This window comes from Tamandua tetradactyla, chromosome 9 (genome assembly GCF_023851605.1).
Source record: "Tamandua tetradactyla isolate mTamTet1 chromosome 9, mTamTet1.pri, whole genome shotgun sequence".
Lineage (NCBI taxonomy): Eukaryota > Metazoa > Chordata > Mammalia > Pilosa > Myrmecophagidae > Tamandua > Tamandua tetradactyla.
In genome coordinates this window covers 87,521,183-87,540,634 of record NC_135335.1, presented here as the reverse complement: position 1 = coordinate 87,540,634, position 19,452 = coordinate 87,521,183, and the positions used below count along the sequence as shown (strand labels likewise).

The following is a 19,452-nucleotide window of genomic DNA, read 5'->3' as shown; positions in this document are numbered from 1 at the left end:
GACAGAAGAGAGAGATATGGAAAAGAGTGTAGAAAGAAGGAAAATCAGATATGATATATATAATACAAAAGGCAAAATGTTAGAGGAAAATATTATCCAAACAGTAATAACACTAAATGTCAATGGACTGAATTCCCCAATCAAAAGACATAGATTGGCAGAATGGATTAAAAAACAGGATCCTTCTATATGCTGTCTACAGGAAACACATCTTAGACCCAAAGATAAACATAGGTTGAAAGTGAAAGGTTGGGAAAAGATATTTCATGCAAATAACAACCAGAAAAGAGCAGGAGTGGCTATACTAATATCCAACAAATTAGACTTCAAATGTAAAACAGTTAAAAGAGACAAAGAAGGACACTATATACTAATAAAAGGAACAATTAAACAAGAAGACATAACAATCATAAATATTTACGCACCGAATCAGAATGCCCCAAAATACGTGAGGAATATACTGCAAACACTGAAAAGGGAAATAGACTCATATACCATAATAGTTGGAGACTTCAACTCACCACTCTCATCAAGGGACAGAACATCTAGACAGAGGATCAATAAAGAAATAGAGAATCTGAATATTACTATAAATGAACTAGACTTAATAGACATTTATAGGACATTACATCCCACAACAGCAGGATACACCTTTTTTTCAAGTGCTCATGGATCATTCTCAAAGATAGACCATATGCTGGGTCACAAAGCAAGTCTTAACAAATTTAAAAAGATTGAAATCTTACACAACACTTTCTCAGACCATAAAGGAATGATGTTGGAAATCAATAATAGGCAGAGTGCCAGAAAATTCACAAATACGTGGAGGCTCAACAACACACTCCTAAACAACGACTGGGTCAAAGAAGATATTGCAAGAGAAATTAGCAAATACCTCGAGGCGAATGAAAATGAAAACACAACATATCAAAACTTATGGGACGCAGCAAAGGCAGTGCTAAGAGGGAAATTTATTGCTCTAAATGCCTATATCAGAAAAGAAGAAAAGGCAAAAATTCAGGAATTAACTATCCATTTGGAAGAACTGGAGAAAGAACAGCAAGCTAACCCCAAAGCAAGCAAAAGGAAAGAAATAACAAAGATTAGAGCACAAATAAATGAAATTGAAAACATGAAAACAATAGAGAAAATCAATAAGGCCAGAAGTTGGTTCTATGAGAAAATCAATAAGATTGATGGGCCCTTAGCAAGATTGACAAAAAGAAGAAGAGAGAGGATGCAAATAAATAAGATCAGAAATGGAAGAGGAGACATAACTACTGACCTCACAGAAATAAAGGAGGTAATAACAGGATACTATGAACAACTTTACGCTAATAAATACAACAATTTAGAGGAAATGGACGGGTTCCTGGAAAGACATGAACAACCAACTTTGACTCAAGAAGACATAGATGACCTCAACAAACCAATCACAAGTAAAGAAATTGAATTAGTCATTCAAAAGCTTCCTAAAAAGAAAAGTCCAGGACCAGATGGCTTCACATGTGAATTCTACCAAACGTTCCAGAAAGAATTAGTACCAATTCTCTTCAAACTCTTCAAAAAAATCGAAGTGGAGGGAAAACTACCTAATTCATTCTATGAAGCCAACATCACCCTCATACCAAAACCAGGCAAAGATATTACAAAAAAAGAAAACTACAGACCAATCTCTCTAATGAATACAGATGCAAAAATCCTCAATAAAATTCTAGCAAATCGTATCCAACAACACATTAAAAGAATTATACATCATGACCAAGTAGGATTCATCCCAGGTATGCAAGGATGGTTCAACATAAGAAAATCAATTAATGTAATACACCACATCAACAAATCAAAGCAGAAAAATCACATGATCATCTCAATTGATGCAGAGAAGGCATTCGACAAGATTCAACATCCTTTCCTGTTGAAAACACTTCAAAAAATAGGAATACAAGGGAACTTCCTTAAAATGATAGAGGGAATATATGAAAAACCCACAGCTAATATCATCCTCAATGGGGAAAAATTGAAAACTTTCCCCCTAAGATCAGGAACAAGACAAGGATGTCCACTATCACCACTATTATTCAACATTGTGTTGGAAGTTCTAGCCAGAGCAATTAGACAAGAAAAAGAAATACAAGGCATCAAAATTGGAAAGGAAGAAGTAAAACTATCACTGTTTGCAGACGATATGATACTATACGTCGAAAACCCGGAAAAATCCACAACAAAACTACTAGAGCTAATAAATGAGTACAGCAAAGTAGCAGGTTACAAGATCAACATTCAAAAATCTGTAGCATTTCTATACACTAGTAATGAACAAGCTGAGGGGGAAATCAAGAAACGAATCCCATTTACAATTGCAACTAAAAGAATAAAATACCTAGGAATAAATTTAACTAAAGAGACAAAAAACCTATATAAAGAAAACTACAAAAAACTGCTAAAAGAAATCACAGAAGACCTAAATAGATGGAAGGGCATACCGTGTTCATGGATTGGAAGACTAAATATAGTTAAGATGTCAATCCTACCTAAATTGATTTACAGATTCAATGCAATACCAATCAAAATCCCAACAACTTATTTTTCAGAAATAGAAAAACCAATAAGCAAATTTATCTGGAAGGGCAGGGTGCCCCGAATTGCTAAAAACATCTTGAGGAAAAAAAACGAAGCTGGAGGTCTCGCGCTGCCTGACTTTAAGGCATATTATGAAGCCACAGTGGTCAAAACAGCATGGTATTGGCACAAAGATAGATATATCGACCAATGGAATCGAATAGAGTGCTCAGATATAGACCCTCTCATCTATGGACATTTGATCTTTGATAAGGCAGTCAAGCCAACTCACCTGGGACAAAACAGTCTCTTCAATAAATGGTGCCTAGAGAACTGGATATCCATATGCAAAAGAATGAAAGAAGACCCATCTCTCACACCCTATACAAAAGTTAACTCAAAATGGATCAAAGATCTAAACATTAGGTCTAAGACCATAAAACAGTTAGAGGAAAATGTAGGGAGATATCTTATGGATCTTACAACTGGAGGCGGTTTTATGGACCTTAAACCTAAAGCAAGAGCACTGAAGAAGGAAATAAATAAATGGGAACTCCTCAAAATTAAACACTTTTGTGCATCAAAGAACTTCATCAAGAAAGTAGAAAGACAGCCTTCACAATGGGAGACAATATTTGGAAATGATATATCAGATAAAGGTCTAGTATCCAGAATTTATAAAGAGATTGTTCATCTCAACAACAAAAAGACAGCCAACCCAATTACAAAATGGGAAAAAGACTTGAACAGACACCTCTCAGAAGAGGAAATACGGATGGCCAAGAGGCACATGAAGAGATGCTCAATGTCCCTGGCCATTAGAGAAATGCAAATCAAAACCACAATGAGATATCATCTCACACCCACCAGAATGGCCATTATCAACAAAACAGAAAATGACAAGTGCTGGAGAGGATGCGGAGAAAGAGGCACACTTATCCACTGTTGGTGGGAATGTCAAAGGGTGCAACCACTGTGGAAGGCAGTTTGGCGGTTCCTCAAAAAGCTGAATATAGAATTGCCATACGACCCAGCAATACCATTGCTAGGTATCTACTCAAAGGACTTAAGGGCAAAGACACAAACGGACATTTGCACACCAATGTTTATAGCAGCATTATTTACAATTGCAAAGAGATGGAAACAGCCAAAATCTCCATCAACAGAAGAGTGGCTAAACAAACTGTGGTATATACATACGATGGAATATTATGCAGCTTTAAGACAAGATAAACTTATGAACCATGTAATAACATGGATGGACCTAGAGAACATTATGCTGAGTGAGTCCAGCCAAAAACTAAAGGACAAATACTGTATGGTCCCACTGATGTGAACGGACATTCGAGAACAAACTTGAAATATGTCATTGGTAACAGAGTTCAGCAGGAGTTAGAAACAGGGTAAGACAATGGGTAATTGAAGCTGAAGGGATACAGACTGTGCAACAGGACTAGATACAAAAACTCAAAAATGGACAGCACAATAATACCTAATTGTAAAGTAATCATGTTAAAACACTGAATGAAGCTGCATCTGAGCTATAGGTTTTTGTTTTGTTTTGTGTTGTTTTGTTTTGATTTTACTATTATTACTTTTATTTTTTTCTCTATATTAATTTTATTCTCTATATCTTTTTCGGTTATGTTGCTAGTTCTTCTAAACCAATGCAAATGTACTAAGAAATGATGATCATGCAGCTATGTGATGATGTTAAGAATTAATGATTGCATGTGTAGAATGGTATGATCTCTAAATGTTGGGTTAATTTCTTTTTTTCTGTTAATTAAAAAAAAAAAAAAGAGAAGGGATAATTGGAGATGAAGGGATACAGACTGTACAACGGGACTGGATATAAAAACTCAGAAATGGACAGCACAATACTACCCAATTGTAATGCAATTATGTTAAAACACTGAATGAAGCTGCATGTGAGGTATAGGTTTTTTGTTTTTGTTTTTTTTGTTTTTTTTTCTTTCTATTATTGTTTTAATTCTTATTCTGTTGTCTTTTTATCTCTTTTTCTAAATCGATGCAAATGTACTAAGAAATGATGAATATGCAACTATGTGATGTTATTAAGAATTACTGATTGTACATGTACATTGAAATGATTTCTAATTGTTTTGTTAATTCTTTTTTTAATTAATAAAAAAAAATATGAAAAAAAAAAAATCATACACTATGCTAAAGGCTTATCCCTTCCACATCCATTCTAAAAAGCTTGGCTCTTATTCATCCACCCCAGCTCACAGCTTATTAGAAACTGAAAAATGAAGGCAAGAGACTGAATTACTTCTTTAGACTACCATCACACCAACAACAGCACTGAGAAGTAACAATTAACAGAAAGGGGAAACCCAAAGATAAAACCAGCAGTCAAGAACTCAAAAAGCTGTAAATAAGCTTAAATGTGCCAAGACATTTCTGGGGTAAAATAAACCACAATGTAGTAATTTATAAATTACAAAGATGCTAAATTTTATTCAAAACACTTAGGAATAATGTAGGAAACCAGCATATTTCCCCTACCCACTCACTCCCAGATACTTAAAATAGAACATAAAAACCTTCAGTTACAGAAAAGTTTACTTTTCTGTGATCCATTTATGTGAATCAACATTCCACAGAGAATTTTATAATTATATTTACATATACTATGATCACAAAAATCAGATGGAATCTTCTTAGCAGACTTTCAGCAAAGTATATGAGATACAACATGCCCTACACATTCTCCAAAATAGGAGATGCTTGTCATGATGTGAGAGAAACTCTAAACTGAAGCCTGAAAACTATATGCAGCCTTTAATCCAGTCTACAATAAATCAGCAAATTGTATGCATGAACACCAACTATGTGCAAGGCCTTACACATTTAATTAGGTTTACAATTCTGTGAATCAAGTATTATCCCATTTTGTTGGAATCAAACTCAGTGGTAAATTCTTGCTCAAATTCATGGCTAGTGTACTAGAGTATGGATTCAAATCCATGTTCCTCTGTTTTATACTATAAAGTACATGTATTTTCCATTATGCAATGCCACACTTTTTAACTGCATCATTCTTCATCTTTTCAAGGTGCAACCAAAAAAAAAGAAGAAAAGCATTTATAATTTACTGAGTTCCACCCATCAAAGTATTTACATTGGCAATCTTCATTTCCTAAAGTGTATTCTTGGGAATAATATACCCAGGGTATAACAAGAGTTATTGGCTGTGGGGGAAAGGGAGTTAATGGATTTGCCCAGGGAATGTTGGTTTCTTTAATAGATTTTCAAGCATCTGTTTGTACTTACTCTTCTGTACTGCATACCCTCCAAGAGGAGGACCATGGAACTCTTTCTCAACAAGAAATCCTAAAGGTACTAGCTCTGCAAGTGTGTATACATACTGAGGAAATCCTGATGGTATAATCCAGTGCAGACAGTACTTGACTTCAAGAATCTCACAATCGATGGAGGTATTGACATGGAGAAACTTAAATTATACTAAAAACATATCCAAGAAAAAAACTTGATTAAATGGAAAAAATGGACGATTTTTTCTGTTTAATGATCAACTTTTAAAGAAAGAAAAGTAGGGACGGAGCAATGACATCCCCAAAAACCACAATTTAGAAAATCCTTCAATGTTTTATTTTGTAAAACTTCAAGGAAGTTAAAAGAATAAAGCAATAATTGCTTATATACCCTTTAGCTTGATCACAAACTAATATTTTGCCATAGCTACATTCTAGCACTCTCATCCTCCCTCCATATCTATATATACACACACCCACACACACACTTTATTTTTGCCATACCACTTGAAAGTTACATACCACAGGATAATTCACACCTAAATTCTGACGGGATCTCCTACAGATAAAGATATTCTTTTACATAACACAATTCAATAATATCATCTGTATCAGTTAACAAATGATACATAACAAAGCATCCCCCAAAGTTCAATGGCATAAAACAACAGACAAATTATTGCTTATGAGTCTACAGGTCAGCTGGGTGGTTCTGTCCTGGCTGAGCTAACTCATGTGTCTATGATAAGGGTTCTTTCACAAATTTGGAAGTTGGATGGCTATAGGTTGGTCTGGAATCCCTTAGTTGGGACAACTAGCTCTCCTCCACCTACTTCAGCAGGTCAGCCAGGACTTAATCAGATGGAGATGGCAGGAATCCCAAAGAGATCAGAACATGCAAATCCTTAAGAAGTGTAAGCTCAGAAGTAGCATACCATCATTTATGCCACATTCTATTGGCCAGCCCAGATTCACTGAGTGGGAAACAGCTCCATATCTTAATGGGAGGAATTGCAAAGTCACATCCTAAAAGGCCCGGATTCAAGGAAGGATGAAAGAATTTTGACAATTTTTGCAAACAATCTGCCCCACAACCTAATATTCAAATTTCTTCAATTGCTGCCAAAATTTCTCTTTATAGTTGTTGTTGGGTTATTCCTTTCTCTCATTTTTTTTGGAGGTGGGGGGGATAAGATCAACTCAACATTCACAAATCAAATTACACTTGGTTGCCATGAATCTTTAGGCTCCTTTAACCTAGGGCAGCTCCCTATGTTTTCTCTCTTCCATGATACTGACATTTCATGACATTCAGTTGTTTTTCCAAAAGAAAAGCAAACTGACTATATTTTAATGTCTCCGAATACTCATCTCATAGTCTATAAAATAAACTCTAAATACGAAATGTCTTTTTCATGTAGATAATAACATCAGCTAATGAGGGTTTACTCTATAGTTTGCATATTCCAGATGGCAATATATTTGAGGGTTCAAATTAGGATTTCCCTTTACTCTTCTATAAATCTATTCCCCCCCCATCAACACTTCCCTCCTTTTCTACAAAATGACCCCCCTTTTCTACAAAATGAATTTACATCACACATGTATTTCAAACTCTTGTGTAAAGCTTACACTGATTCTCCCAAGCAAGAAGTGTAGGCCCTTTCTTAAATGCTCTATCTGTTGCCATTGCTGGTAAATGTTTTTAAGATTCCATATGCAGTCTGACTTTCCCCAAATTATTGCAGGCTGAAGTAAAAATTGGTCTCACTTTGATTAAAAATAGCTGTTATTTCAGTTACTATTATAGGACTCTAGCCCTCAGAGACTCACCCAGTACTTAGGGGTCATTTTTCACAACTGATCATAATAAATGAGTCCTGTTGTTATTTTGTGATATCCACTAGTTTTCCTGCACCTAGACTTGCTTTCTCTGTGCCTACCTTTTTTGTTTGTTTGTTTGTTACCAAGGGCCCTGCTGGTGCCCACATATCTCTCCATAGTTTCCCTCTCCGAAGTAGGGAAGGAGATACTATTTTTCTGCTCTTTCCTTCTCCTTAAAGCCTATGAAATGTGCAGACATTGTTTTTATAAACACATAATTTTTTTTTATCATCACAATCAACTTTTTTTGTGAAAAATAACAAATATACCCAAAAGCAATAAATTTCAAAGCACATCACAACAATTAGTTGTAGAACAAATTTCAGAGTTTGGTAATGGTTACAATTCCAGAATTTTAGGTTTTTACTTCTAGCTGCTCTAAGACACTGGAGACTAAAAAAAATATCAATATAATGATTCAGCAATCATACTCACTCATTAAACTGTATAACTCTACCATCACCTTTGATCTTTCTCCACTCTTTAGGGGTATGTGGGCTATGCCCATTCTAGCTTTTTCATGTTGGAAGGGGCTGTCAATAATACAGGATAGGGAGATGGAGTTCTAGAGAGGCTGGCCCCTCTGCATGAAACGTGCAGACGTTTTCACAGTGGGTTACTACAGAAAAACAGACAGGGTCATTCTATAATAACAAATACTGGGGAGATGATGAAAATTCACAAAACTAAAAAATAAGCACACACACACACAAAAGTTATTCAAGATCTTTTCTGAAACGTAAATAGTTGGAGGCTTTTGTCATGTATCCTCCCCCCACCAAAAAACACAATTCCCTACCACTGAACTTTTTACTGATTAATCATTCATTAGTAGAAAAAAAAATCATTCACAAGTTCTTAATGGTAAAGGACTGCCTTTCCATTCATTTCCAAAGCAATCAGTTCTTTAGTTAGGACACTCAAAAGCAGGTAGAGGGCGGGCCACAGTGGCTCAGCAGGCAAGAATGCTTGCCTGCCATGCCAGAAGACCCGGGTTTGATTCCTGGTGCCTGCCCATGTTAAAAAAAAAAAAAGGAGGTAGACCACTGAAATGGGAAGCACAATGAATAGGAGTTAACCTGGTCAGAGTGAAGGAACTACTCTGCCACAAATAAGATAAACAAGCATAGGAAACTAAGTTTCTCTTTTGGAAAGTAAGGCAATGGCTGAGTGGTAGTTAGATCCTTTTCATTTCCAATATTCTATGATTCCTACTTGCACAAAGGAAAGTCTTTAATAATAATCTCTAGGAATTATGACTATTACCAAACAAACTGGTAGAGAAAATATTTGGGCTGGGTTACATACACTTTAAGCAACATTTGGTGCATAAAAAATTCTTAATAAATTATTAAGTAAATTTCTAAAAAAGAAAATAGCAACACATACAACATATATACTCATAAAGAGCAAGAAAATATCGGTATATCTGAAATTGAGAAGTTAGGATTTAACAAATGATTATGATTACTGAATCATTATATAAATATTTCTTCTTTATGTTCTAGTATAGAATAGCCAGGAGGAAATATTTGAAATTACTGAACTGTAAACAGGCTGCCTTGATCTCTGATAATGACTGTTTCACTATACAGCCTTTATCTTGAGATGGTGAAAACCTTGTGACTGATCCCTACTTTTACCTTCTACTTCTGGTTTTCAACTTTAAAGTCTTATGATCACTAGAACAGCCCCTAATGTCTATTAATGAAGGCCATGAGTCAGCCCAGAACAAACCCATCCCAAATGCAAAGCTATCTTGCTAGATACAGCTATCCAAAATTGGCCCACCTGACATGGACAGTAGCATGAACTTAAACCTATGAGTGACCTATACCTCATTATAATACTAAAAGCCATACCTATCATCATATTAAGGCCATCATTTTCTTACATATGTTCTGTGGCTAAGCATGTAATCAATCTGCACATGCTCAAAAATTAAATCACCTCTAACTTTGTCATCTCTAATCATTGTACTCATTCTCCTAAAACCTGCCCATCTTTTGATACTATAAAACTCCCAGAGATACTGCAGTTTGGGGACAACAGATTTTTAGGGCAATAGGCCATCTGATCTCCTGCTTCATGCTTAGCAATAAACTCTCTTTCTATATTTGAACCTCTAATTCAAAGAAATTCTTAGAAATTCTTCATTTGACTACATCAGACAGACAATCTGCTTTTGATCGTTATCATATCATCTTCATTACAAAAGATATCATGTAGCACTTTTTCATCCTAAGTTCTAGTTAGGAACTATTTCTGAAAACATCTCAAATTTATGTAAAAGGATATGTGAAAAATCCTGTAAAATGATGGTCAAACCTATTTATTTTTGGTTAGGTTATAAAGAATAATTATTATAGAAAAAGAATGATTTATCAACTGTAGGATAAGTTCAGAACTTGAGATTTAAGACGAAGCTGACATTTTTAATTATGAGAGGAATGAACATTCAAAGATTTAGGGCCACACACACAAGCATTCTTTCAGTAACTCAAATATATTTGTTCTGGGTCAGTAACTCAAGTATATTTCTTCTGGGCCCTGAGTCTTTAAATATTTTACTGTTTTATCTTGAGGATATAGATTATAATCAGCTGTCAATTCTTTGCCATTTATAAATCTTAGCAATACTCCATGTAGGCTTTTGTTTAATCTTTAAATAGCAAAAAGAAAACAAAATCATTTTAAACTTTTGTTACCTATACCAAGATATACTTTTTGGCTCCTAGACCACATTCTTGTGCTCCTTTGCCTTTCCTTCCCACTTCCTATGTTTAAACGTCCAGGTTTACTCACCTTTCCCTTTTTGGGAGAACTCAACCAAGATGCAATATGAATATATTTAACCTTATATCACAGATATTTTCCAGTAAAAAGCTGTTACATAAAAGCACTTCCTACTAAATTGCTACTGCTTACTTCTAAAATGTCTTAATTTAATAAATACACTTTTTCAGAAAAAAATCTGAGCAACTGTAGTCAAAAAACAAAACAAACCTGATAATTTCTATATAACAACCCTGGGTTTGGATTTTAATTCAAAATGTTGGATGACCTTGGAGGTCCAATGAGGACTGACTTTACAGACAAGGTTATAAAATCTATCTTCTGCAGAAACAGGGAATTTGAACGCAGGTGACAACTAATAGAAGAAGACAGAAACCTGCTTTAATTTAAGAGGATAATATGATCTTGGTTCCAAAACCCAATAAAAACAAAGCAAAAAGGAAAAAAAAAAGTCCCCTTTCACTTGTCAATATAAAATTAAAATCCTATATAAAATAAATTTCCCTGAATAAAGTAATACATTTTTGTTAAATTACAAGGTGATCAAATAGGGTTCCTTAAAGGAATGAAAGAATGGTTTATTATCAGAGAAATGTATCAACATACTTCACCATATTAATAGATTGAAAGGAAAAATGATTACATCAAAATATTCAGTAAAAGCGTTTGATGAAGTTCAACATCTATGACAAAATTGGAAATGAAATTTATTCATTTTAATAAAGTTATTTTCCATAATACTTAAATGGAAAAAAAATTATTCTCTTTAAAAATCCCAAGATGTCTGTTAACCGCCCTGACAGCTCAACATAGTAATGGGGACTTGGCCAACATATAAGAAAAAATATTTAAAAATAAGAGGATGTAGAAGGGTTGGAAGGAAAGTGAGAAAGTGCTTTTATTTAAGAAGCATCTCATTATCAACAACAAAAACACCAGAGAATCAACACATAAACTATTGGAACCAAAAAGAGAATTCAGCATGATTATCAAATATAAGATCAACTTATAAAATGTATTCCTCTCCAACAGTAAATAATTGAGAACATTTTAAAATTATACTATAAAGAACATTGTAGGAAGATGAATAAATACAGGGATATGCCATGTTCATAGATAAAGAAGAAATTCTTATCATTAAAAAAATGTCAATTCTCCCCAATCTGATCTGTAAACTCATTGTACTGTCTGTCAATCAAAACATCAAAAAATTTTTCTTTGAGAAATTTGACCAACTTATTCAAAACTTGGAATAATAAAGGTGCAAAAACACGTAAGTCAATGTTGATAAAGAATAACAATAAGCAGAGGTTTTTTCTACCAGACTTTAACACATACTAAAAACTACTAATAAAAGAGATATATAGTACCAGGGCAGAAACCTCCAAGCAGATAAACAGAATAAAGAAATCAGAAACAAGTATACAGATATGTGAGAACTTGTTATATGTAAAGTGGAAATACTGGGGAGAGGAGCTGTTGTTTGGAAGTGATATAGGGGAAACTGGCTTACATGAAGAAAAGTTAAGTCAAATACCTATTTAAAGCAAAATACAAAGCATGGATCAATTAAATACCTAAATCAAAGACAAAACTAAAATGCCAATGGAAGAATATATCTGGGACCTTCAGATAGGGAAGGACTTCTTAAATGTAAGAGAAAAAATGGTCAAGATTAAAAATTAAGCATAGGGCATTGGAATTATCATACATTGCTGGGAAAAATGCAAAATAATAGAATCACTATGGGGAACAGTTTAGCAGTTTCAAATACATTCAACATACATTTAGCACTTGGCCCAGCAATCTTACTTCTGGGTATTTACCCAAATGAAATGAAAATCTATATTCATACTCAAAATGAAATGAAAATCTATATTCATACTCAAAAAAATCTGTATGCAGATGTTTCTAACAGCTGTGTTAGTAATCACTAAAAACTGGAAACACCCAAACTGTCCCTCAAATGGAAACAGAGAAACAAAACTGTGGTACATCTATACTCTGTAAAATAGATACATCCCATGGCACTAGTTTCAAAATATCAATAAAGAGGAGAACCTAAAAGCTCCACAGAGATAAACATATTGGGAAAAAAACTGTAAAGACATTAGACTTCTTAACAAAAACCTTAACTGCTCAAAGACAATGGAACAATGCTATGCAATTCTGAAAGAAAATGATTTCCAAACTAAAATTTGTTACCAAATCAAATTATCAATGAAATTTGAAAGTAAAATGAAGAGATTTTCAGATATGCAGAAGTCTAAAAAATTTCTCACATTCATCTTTCCTTAAAAAATTTCTAGAGTATATGCTCTACCAAAATTAAGGAGTAAACCAAAAAATACTGAAGATCCTCTGGTAGGCTGAATTATGTAGCCCAAAGAAAGATGTTCTTAATCTTAATTTGCATTCTTGTGGATGTAAAACCACTATCAATAGGACCTTTCAAAGATGTATTATTTAAGGCATAACTCAACAAAATCAGGATTGGTCTTAATCCATATTACTAGAGTCCTTCATAAGCAGAAGAAATTCAGAAACAATGAGTCAGAGAAAGCCAAGGGAGGACCTAGAAGCCAAAAAAGTCAGCGGAAATGAGAACAGCACATGAGAAAGAAATCACCATGTGATGGGAAGCAGAGATGCAAGCCAAGAAACTCCAAGGACTGTAGCAAGCCAGCACTAGAATGCTACAGACGCTGGGGGAAGAAACATGTCCTGGCTGACGCCTTGATTATGGACTTCTAGTCTTCCAAAAGGTGAGCCAATAAATTCCTGTTGTTAAGCCAATCCATTGTGTGGTATCTGCCATGCAGTCTGGCAAACTAAGATGGATCCAGAAAAGAGGGGCTGCAAGGCAGAAGGCAAGTGAAGGGAATTCCCAGGATAGTGATAAAAGAAACCCCTAGGACATCTGGGCAGCTAGCCTATTCAGCAACCAGTCCAAAATGGAACAGGAAGACACAGGGCTCTAAGACAGATCTAAAATAGACCATGCCACACATTATATGGCTGCCAGAAGGGTGGGAAAAATTAAGAACAAAAAAATTTTTTAAGTGGGAGGAGAGCAATTTTTAGCTCCAATAAATAAAACAAATTGTATAAGACTGGAAAGACTTTAGTATCTTACCTGTTACAATATAAAATAACATTTATACAATAATAAAAGGGAAGTGGCAAGTAGCTAAATCTTCAAAGAAATTGCCCAAAATCTAAAAATCAAGAAATACCAGAAGGTTATTATTTAGAAATACGGAGCTAAATATGTTGACAGCATTTGACTCTAAGGAGTGTCCAAACAAAGAAGTAAATAATGGGAGGCATAAAGAACACTGGACTATTTCTTAAGATAGCTCTTTTAGGATGGTGGCACCAGAGCTAAGTTTAGTTAAAGTATTCTAAAGGGAATGGTAAAGGGGACAGTTATACAACAATGAACAATGAGCTCTCTCCTGATTTGACTTAATCAAAAGATAGATTTAAAGCATCTAGAAGAATGAATGCACTATACAACCTTCAAGCAATTTTCCCAAATAACATTTCTCAACCAAGCACTAGTAGTAGCTATTGAAAAGCAATAAGATCAAGATTGTAGTCCCTAAAATTTCCAGGAGTGCAATATTTCTTGCCAATTAAATGCAAGTCCAAATGTCCTAAAGAGAAGTCAAGCTTATGACCATTAAAAAAAATCTCAATTCAAAGTACAGATAGACTGCTTAGCTTTAGGTAATACTGCTTCCTGTCATATATGTGAAATTGCCTCCTTGTATAATATACTCCAAAGTAACTAAGCAAGATGATATCCCCCTGTCCACACCCAGAAGAATAGTATCACTAAAACAGATATATATGGGGGGATATCTATTGAAAATAGAAACATTCATCTTAGAAGAGCTGATCTGTGACTCACACAATTTTTAAAGGCACCTCTGGATCTGATTTACCAAACTACACTGAAGATATGCAGAAGCAGGCTTGTGTTTTAAGCGACAGTGGAACAAAACAGACCTGAGTTAAAACCCTAGCCAACTACAAGACCTATAAGAAGTCACTTGACATCTCAGAGCTTTAGTTTGCCAGTCTATAAAACAAGGATAATAAGATCCTGTGGGATGTTATAAGGATTAAAGAAAGTAAATATAAAATAATTTGTCTTATCTATAGTAGATACTAAATAAATCATAACTGTTTTCAATATAATCTGCCCCCTTACACAGAAGGGGGACATACATCTAGCATGTAAAAGAAATACCAGATTTCTAAGCAACTATGGGAACACGTAAAACCCAGACCTACTTATGTTGATCAGATCTTAGAGATGCCTGATACTGATCTTCGATTTAATCCAGAACAGGTTTTCTTGTTTAGTTTTTGCTTATGAATGTGCGGGGTACCCACATCAACTTTCAAGTTGATAAAAGAGACCGAGGAAACAGTCTCAGGGCTCAATCTACTTTATCCTTGGCTGCATCAGGTCACTCCTCTTGCAGATCCAGAAAGGCTCCAAGCTTTTCAATTAGAGCTAGTCCAGAGGTATAAAGGCAAACCCCTAAAAGCAGAGCACCTGTCATGACCCTCACCACAATCAGACAGTGCAGTAGCATCATCACTGGGGTGCCCTCCTTGCTAGCTTTCTTAGGGGCTTCAAGGCCAGGGGAATACGTCTCTTCAACGGAGAGAATACTGAAGAGTGTTCTTTATGAGGCGAGTTTCTGTATTATTTTCTTTCACAAAAGGGATTTGTAACCCGTGTATGTATCTATTAATGGATCACCATCACCTTTGTGACAAATACAAAGTACCTGACAACAGAAAAAAAAAAAAAAAAGAAAGAAAGAAAAGGTCACTTTCTCAGAGGCTTTCCCTGAATACTGTACGTGCAGCAAATCCTTCTCTCCTAGTCTCTGTTTTCAGCTTTATTTTAACACCTATTACTACATAAAACTATAAAATTTCTATGCCTTGTGTGTCTCCTAGCACCCACCTCCACTGGAAAGTAAGCCCTATGTGGGCAGAGAGGTAGATTGAACAGTGAGCATGCTATATTTGTTGAGTGAAACGGGTTGTTCTCCCACAGCTTAGCCTGTAACTAATTACTATCCAGAATCAGAGGCCAAGAAAAGGTCAAATATTTACTGGGGATTCTAAGCTTTGCAACATAACATTCAAAGTTTCTTAAATTTCTATGACCATGGAATGTCTTTCATCAAACTACATCTGATTTACATAACCTGGAAATCAATATGGGAAAGCTGCCATAGAGCTCATAAAAGTTATTGTGTTAGCAAGTATTAGAACCCATCATTCAGACTCATTCTTAAATATTTCTGAAAACAAAAATTTTTTTCCAACTGCTTTATTCAGTTAAATCTTTTAACTAGAGCAGCCTGGATTCCCTGTGCTTTAATAGTGTGTTTGTTCTTCTCTTACAACATTGATATCAATTATCCATTTTCTTATCTTATTGCATTGTATAAAGTCTCTAAACCTATGCTGCATCACAGTTGTAGAAATCTCTGTTTTGTTTCCTATTTAGATTCAGGTAGCTTCAATTCTCCAATTTTTAATATATGGTTTACTTCCAATTTTGGCAGATACTTTTTTTTATCAGATTTAAGTAGTTTCTTCCTATTCATAATAGAACATTTATTGGAAAAGACTACTAAATTTTATCAAATGTTACTTTTATTATATGTTAAAGCCATATGATCTTTCATCATTCATTGTTCAATTACTTAATGGTAATATTTCCTAGTGGTAAAATATCCTTGCATTCCTAGAATATACCTTACTTGTTTGTGGCATTCTATTAATTTAATCAGCTCTTAAATTTTATTTCCTAATGCTGAAGGAGTGTAACTTTAAGTATCTGTAAAGATAATTATGCTACTAATAGGACTAAGATGAAAAAAAAAAAAAGAATTAACAGTATAATTCTCTTTACCAGAAATTTTAATCAAACATATTCTTGTTTTCAGTCACATTCCCATTTGTAGATCACCACATTTCAGTTCCTTTTAAATCAGGTTAATTTTTTAATTGCACTATGGAAGTGAAATTATGTCTTTCATTTCATTCTAAAAATTAATTTCAGAAAATATAAAATATCCAAGAATATAAACGGCAATTCTGAAGGCCCATGATGCATTTATAAACATTGGAGAGCTAAAAGATGAAAGACAAAATAATCTGAGAACAAAAAGGTTATAAAAAATAGTATTTACATAAATAACACCATCTATGTTTTTTAATTTATAAGGCTTTGCATGTTAATTTTCTCAGTAATATTATAAATAGTATATTCTTATGAACTATGCTTAATATCTAAAATGAATCATACAATAACAAGGCAGGAAAAAAGCTGTTCAGCTATTCTCTGTGATATTCTTGAGTCTTAGACCAACACAATTTAATAACAATTTAAATCTATCTTGGCGTTATTCCGTTCAAAAAATAATCACTTGGGCGGGCCACGGTGGCTCAGCAGGCAAGAATGCTTGCCTGCCATGCCCAAGGACCCGGGTTCGATTTCCGGTGCCTGCTCATGTAAAAAAAATAAAATAAAATAAAATAATAATAATAATAATCATTTAACTTACATTAGCTTACATTAGTAATTAGACTTAGATGGAAATCAGTCTTTACTTTATACATACCATAAAAAATTAACAGATTAGTCACAATTTTATAGCTATTTGAATCTACTTAGTAGCATCAATCTGATCAACATGTTCCCTGATAAACTCTACTGAAATTTATCCCAACTCCCATTTTCATATTTACTTAATTAAACCTTACATTATCAGCTAAATCAAAGTTAAGAACAAGAATATACAAACATGAGGATTCCGAATAACTCTATTTCCTACTTTACTGGCAAGCATTTTTATTTTTTTGTTTTTTTCACACAGGCAGGCATGGGGAAACGAACCCAGGTCTCTGGCACGGCAGGCGAGAACTCTTCCAGTGAGCCACTGTGGCCCACCCACTGCCAAGCATTTTAAAACACAAAAGTTAAAATAATATTTAAAGATATGAATGTATTAGATGAATTATCAGCCATACTCACGCATCATTTGAGCAAGTCATAAATTCTCCCTTTATTTTGGGGTGCCATGAACCAGTATGAAGCATTGCTGTGTGACCCTTGAAAAATGAAGATAAAAAAAATTTTTTTAGAAATATAAAACAAACTGAGCAGAAACTGACATTTTAAACATTAAACATGTTAGTCACCCAAATGCACACTTAGTTTACTTACAAATTGACCTTATTTTATCCTCATTTTATCTCATAAGTTTCTACTCCACTTTAATTTCACCAGTAGACTCAGAGATCCTTAGAAACAAGGGCTGTTTTCCTATTTTTTACTCCCTATGCTCCATTTTCTCTTTCATGCCAAGTTTGTTCCTATCTTGGAGCCTTTGTACCTGTTACTCTCTATGCCAGAATTCTGCTCCCAGATCTTTATCTGTCTGGCTCCTTACAAATCATGTTTCAGATCTAATAAAGAGAGGCCTTCGCTAACATATTTTCAGTAGCTCCTCCCATCGCTATCTCATTACTCTTTTTCACTACCTCCACAGATTCGTCACTCTTTTAGTCATCTTGTTCATATATGTATTAAAATTTTTAAATTGTTTCCTCCATTCTAAAATGTAAACTCCACAAGAGAGGGAACAGTTGAATGTGTTCTTCACTACTCTATTCTTAATACATAGGGAATTGTGACTGAGGCATATTAGACATTCACTAAATGTTGGTTGAATGAATGCATCTTTATATATCCTAGAGAACTCAGGACACAGACCCATACTTACAGGTGCTTACGAAATATCTGTCAAATATAATTAACACACAGAGGGGCTTATTATCTTATGAAAATGAAAAGTAGTATTCAATACTACATTTTTTATTTAAACCAAACTTTTCTCATCAAAATCATAACTTCAACTATAATATCATCATCTATAAAACATAAGGCCTGCCTGTATTAAAAAGCTAGCCCAGTGAAAGAAAAAGCAAAAAGCCCGAACTTTATAAACTTCCGACAAAGCATTTTTTAGGAGTCCTTTATTACTTATTTTCTAGTTAAAAACCCTATCTTAAAAACAAATCAATAAACAACGAGCTTTCTGAAATACAAACTGGATCATATTATACCTCTACTAAGACATCTTGAATGATGTCTTCACTACTTCCTTTAAAACAAAAATCCCAACTCTACTTCAGTTACCCTTTAGAGTTCATAATCTGGTGCTTGCCTAATAGCTTCATCTCCCATTATGAAAACCACATATGCATGTCCTCCACACTCTAGGCATATGAACTACCATAGATTCTGGACAGCTGCAAGGAACATTCAAATCCCCAAATTCACAAGTATTACTAAGCACTATATAGAAAAGTAGAAGAATAAGACAAACACGGGCTCATTTCCAACAACCTTGAGTATACTACAAATGATTAATTCCTTCCATCTTTGTATGTGTAGTTTTCTCTATCTTGTTCACGTGGAAAAGACAAACTCTACCTTCAAGACTTATTGTAAACATCACTTCTTCCCTGAAGATCTCTCTGAAGTAAACCCAATAACAATGAGGTCTTACAGTGTGTTTCCATTCAATTGAAGTAATGACTATATTGTTATATAATTTTTGAACACTTGTACATTAGAAGTTCTCTAAAAGGGGACTTCAATGGTTAACTTACTTTTGTATCTCCCCTCAATTAACATAGAGCTTATATATAATAGATGCTTAATAAATATGGAGAGAAAAATGGCATTCTCTCTTTAGGAAAGAAATAAAAAGCAAAACTGTAGTAAGAAAGATAGGCTTTCCTTAAGAATCATGAGTCTTTTCTTTAATGGAAAACAATTTAGAAGAATGGAAAGCATATACAA

At 34.3% G+C, this 19,452-nt stretch overlaps 1 protein-coding gene across 5 annotated transcripts in view; it reads right to left on the bottom strand.

The window, feature by feature from the left end:
* Positions 1-19,452, bottom strand: part of WDR70 (WD repeat domain 70) — a 516,692-nt gene that overhangs the window by 228,159 nt on the left and 269,081 nt on the right. For all 5 annotated transcript variants that reach the window (XM_077117003.1, XM_077117005.1, XM_077117006.1 and 2 more), the window contains one exon: positions 17,617-17,693. In XM_077117003.1, coding sequence (XP_076973118.1) covers positions 17,617-17,693 — 77 coding nt within the window. The remainder of the gene's footprint in view (positions 1-17,616; positions 17,694-19,452) is intronic.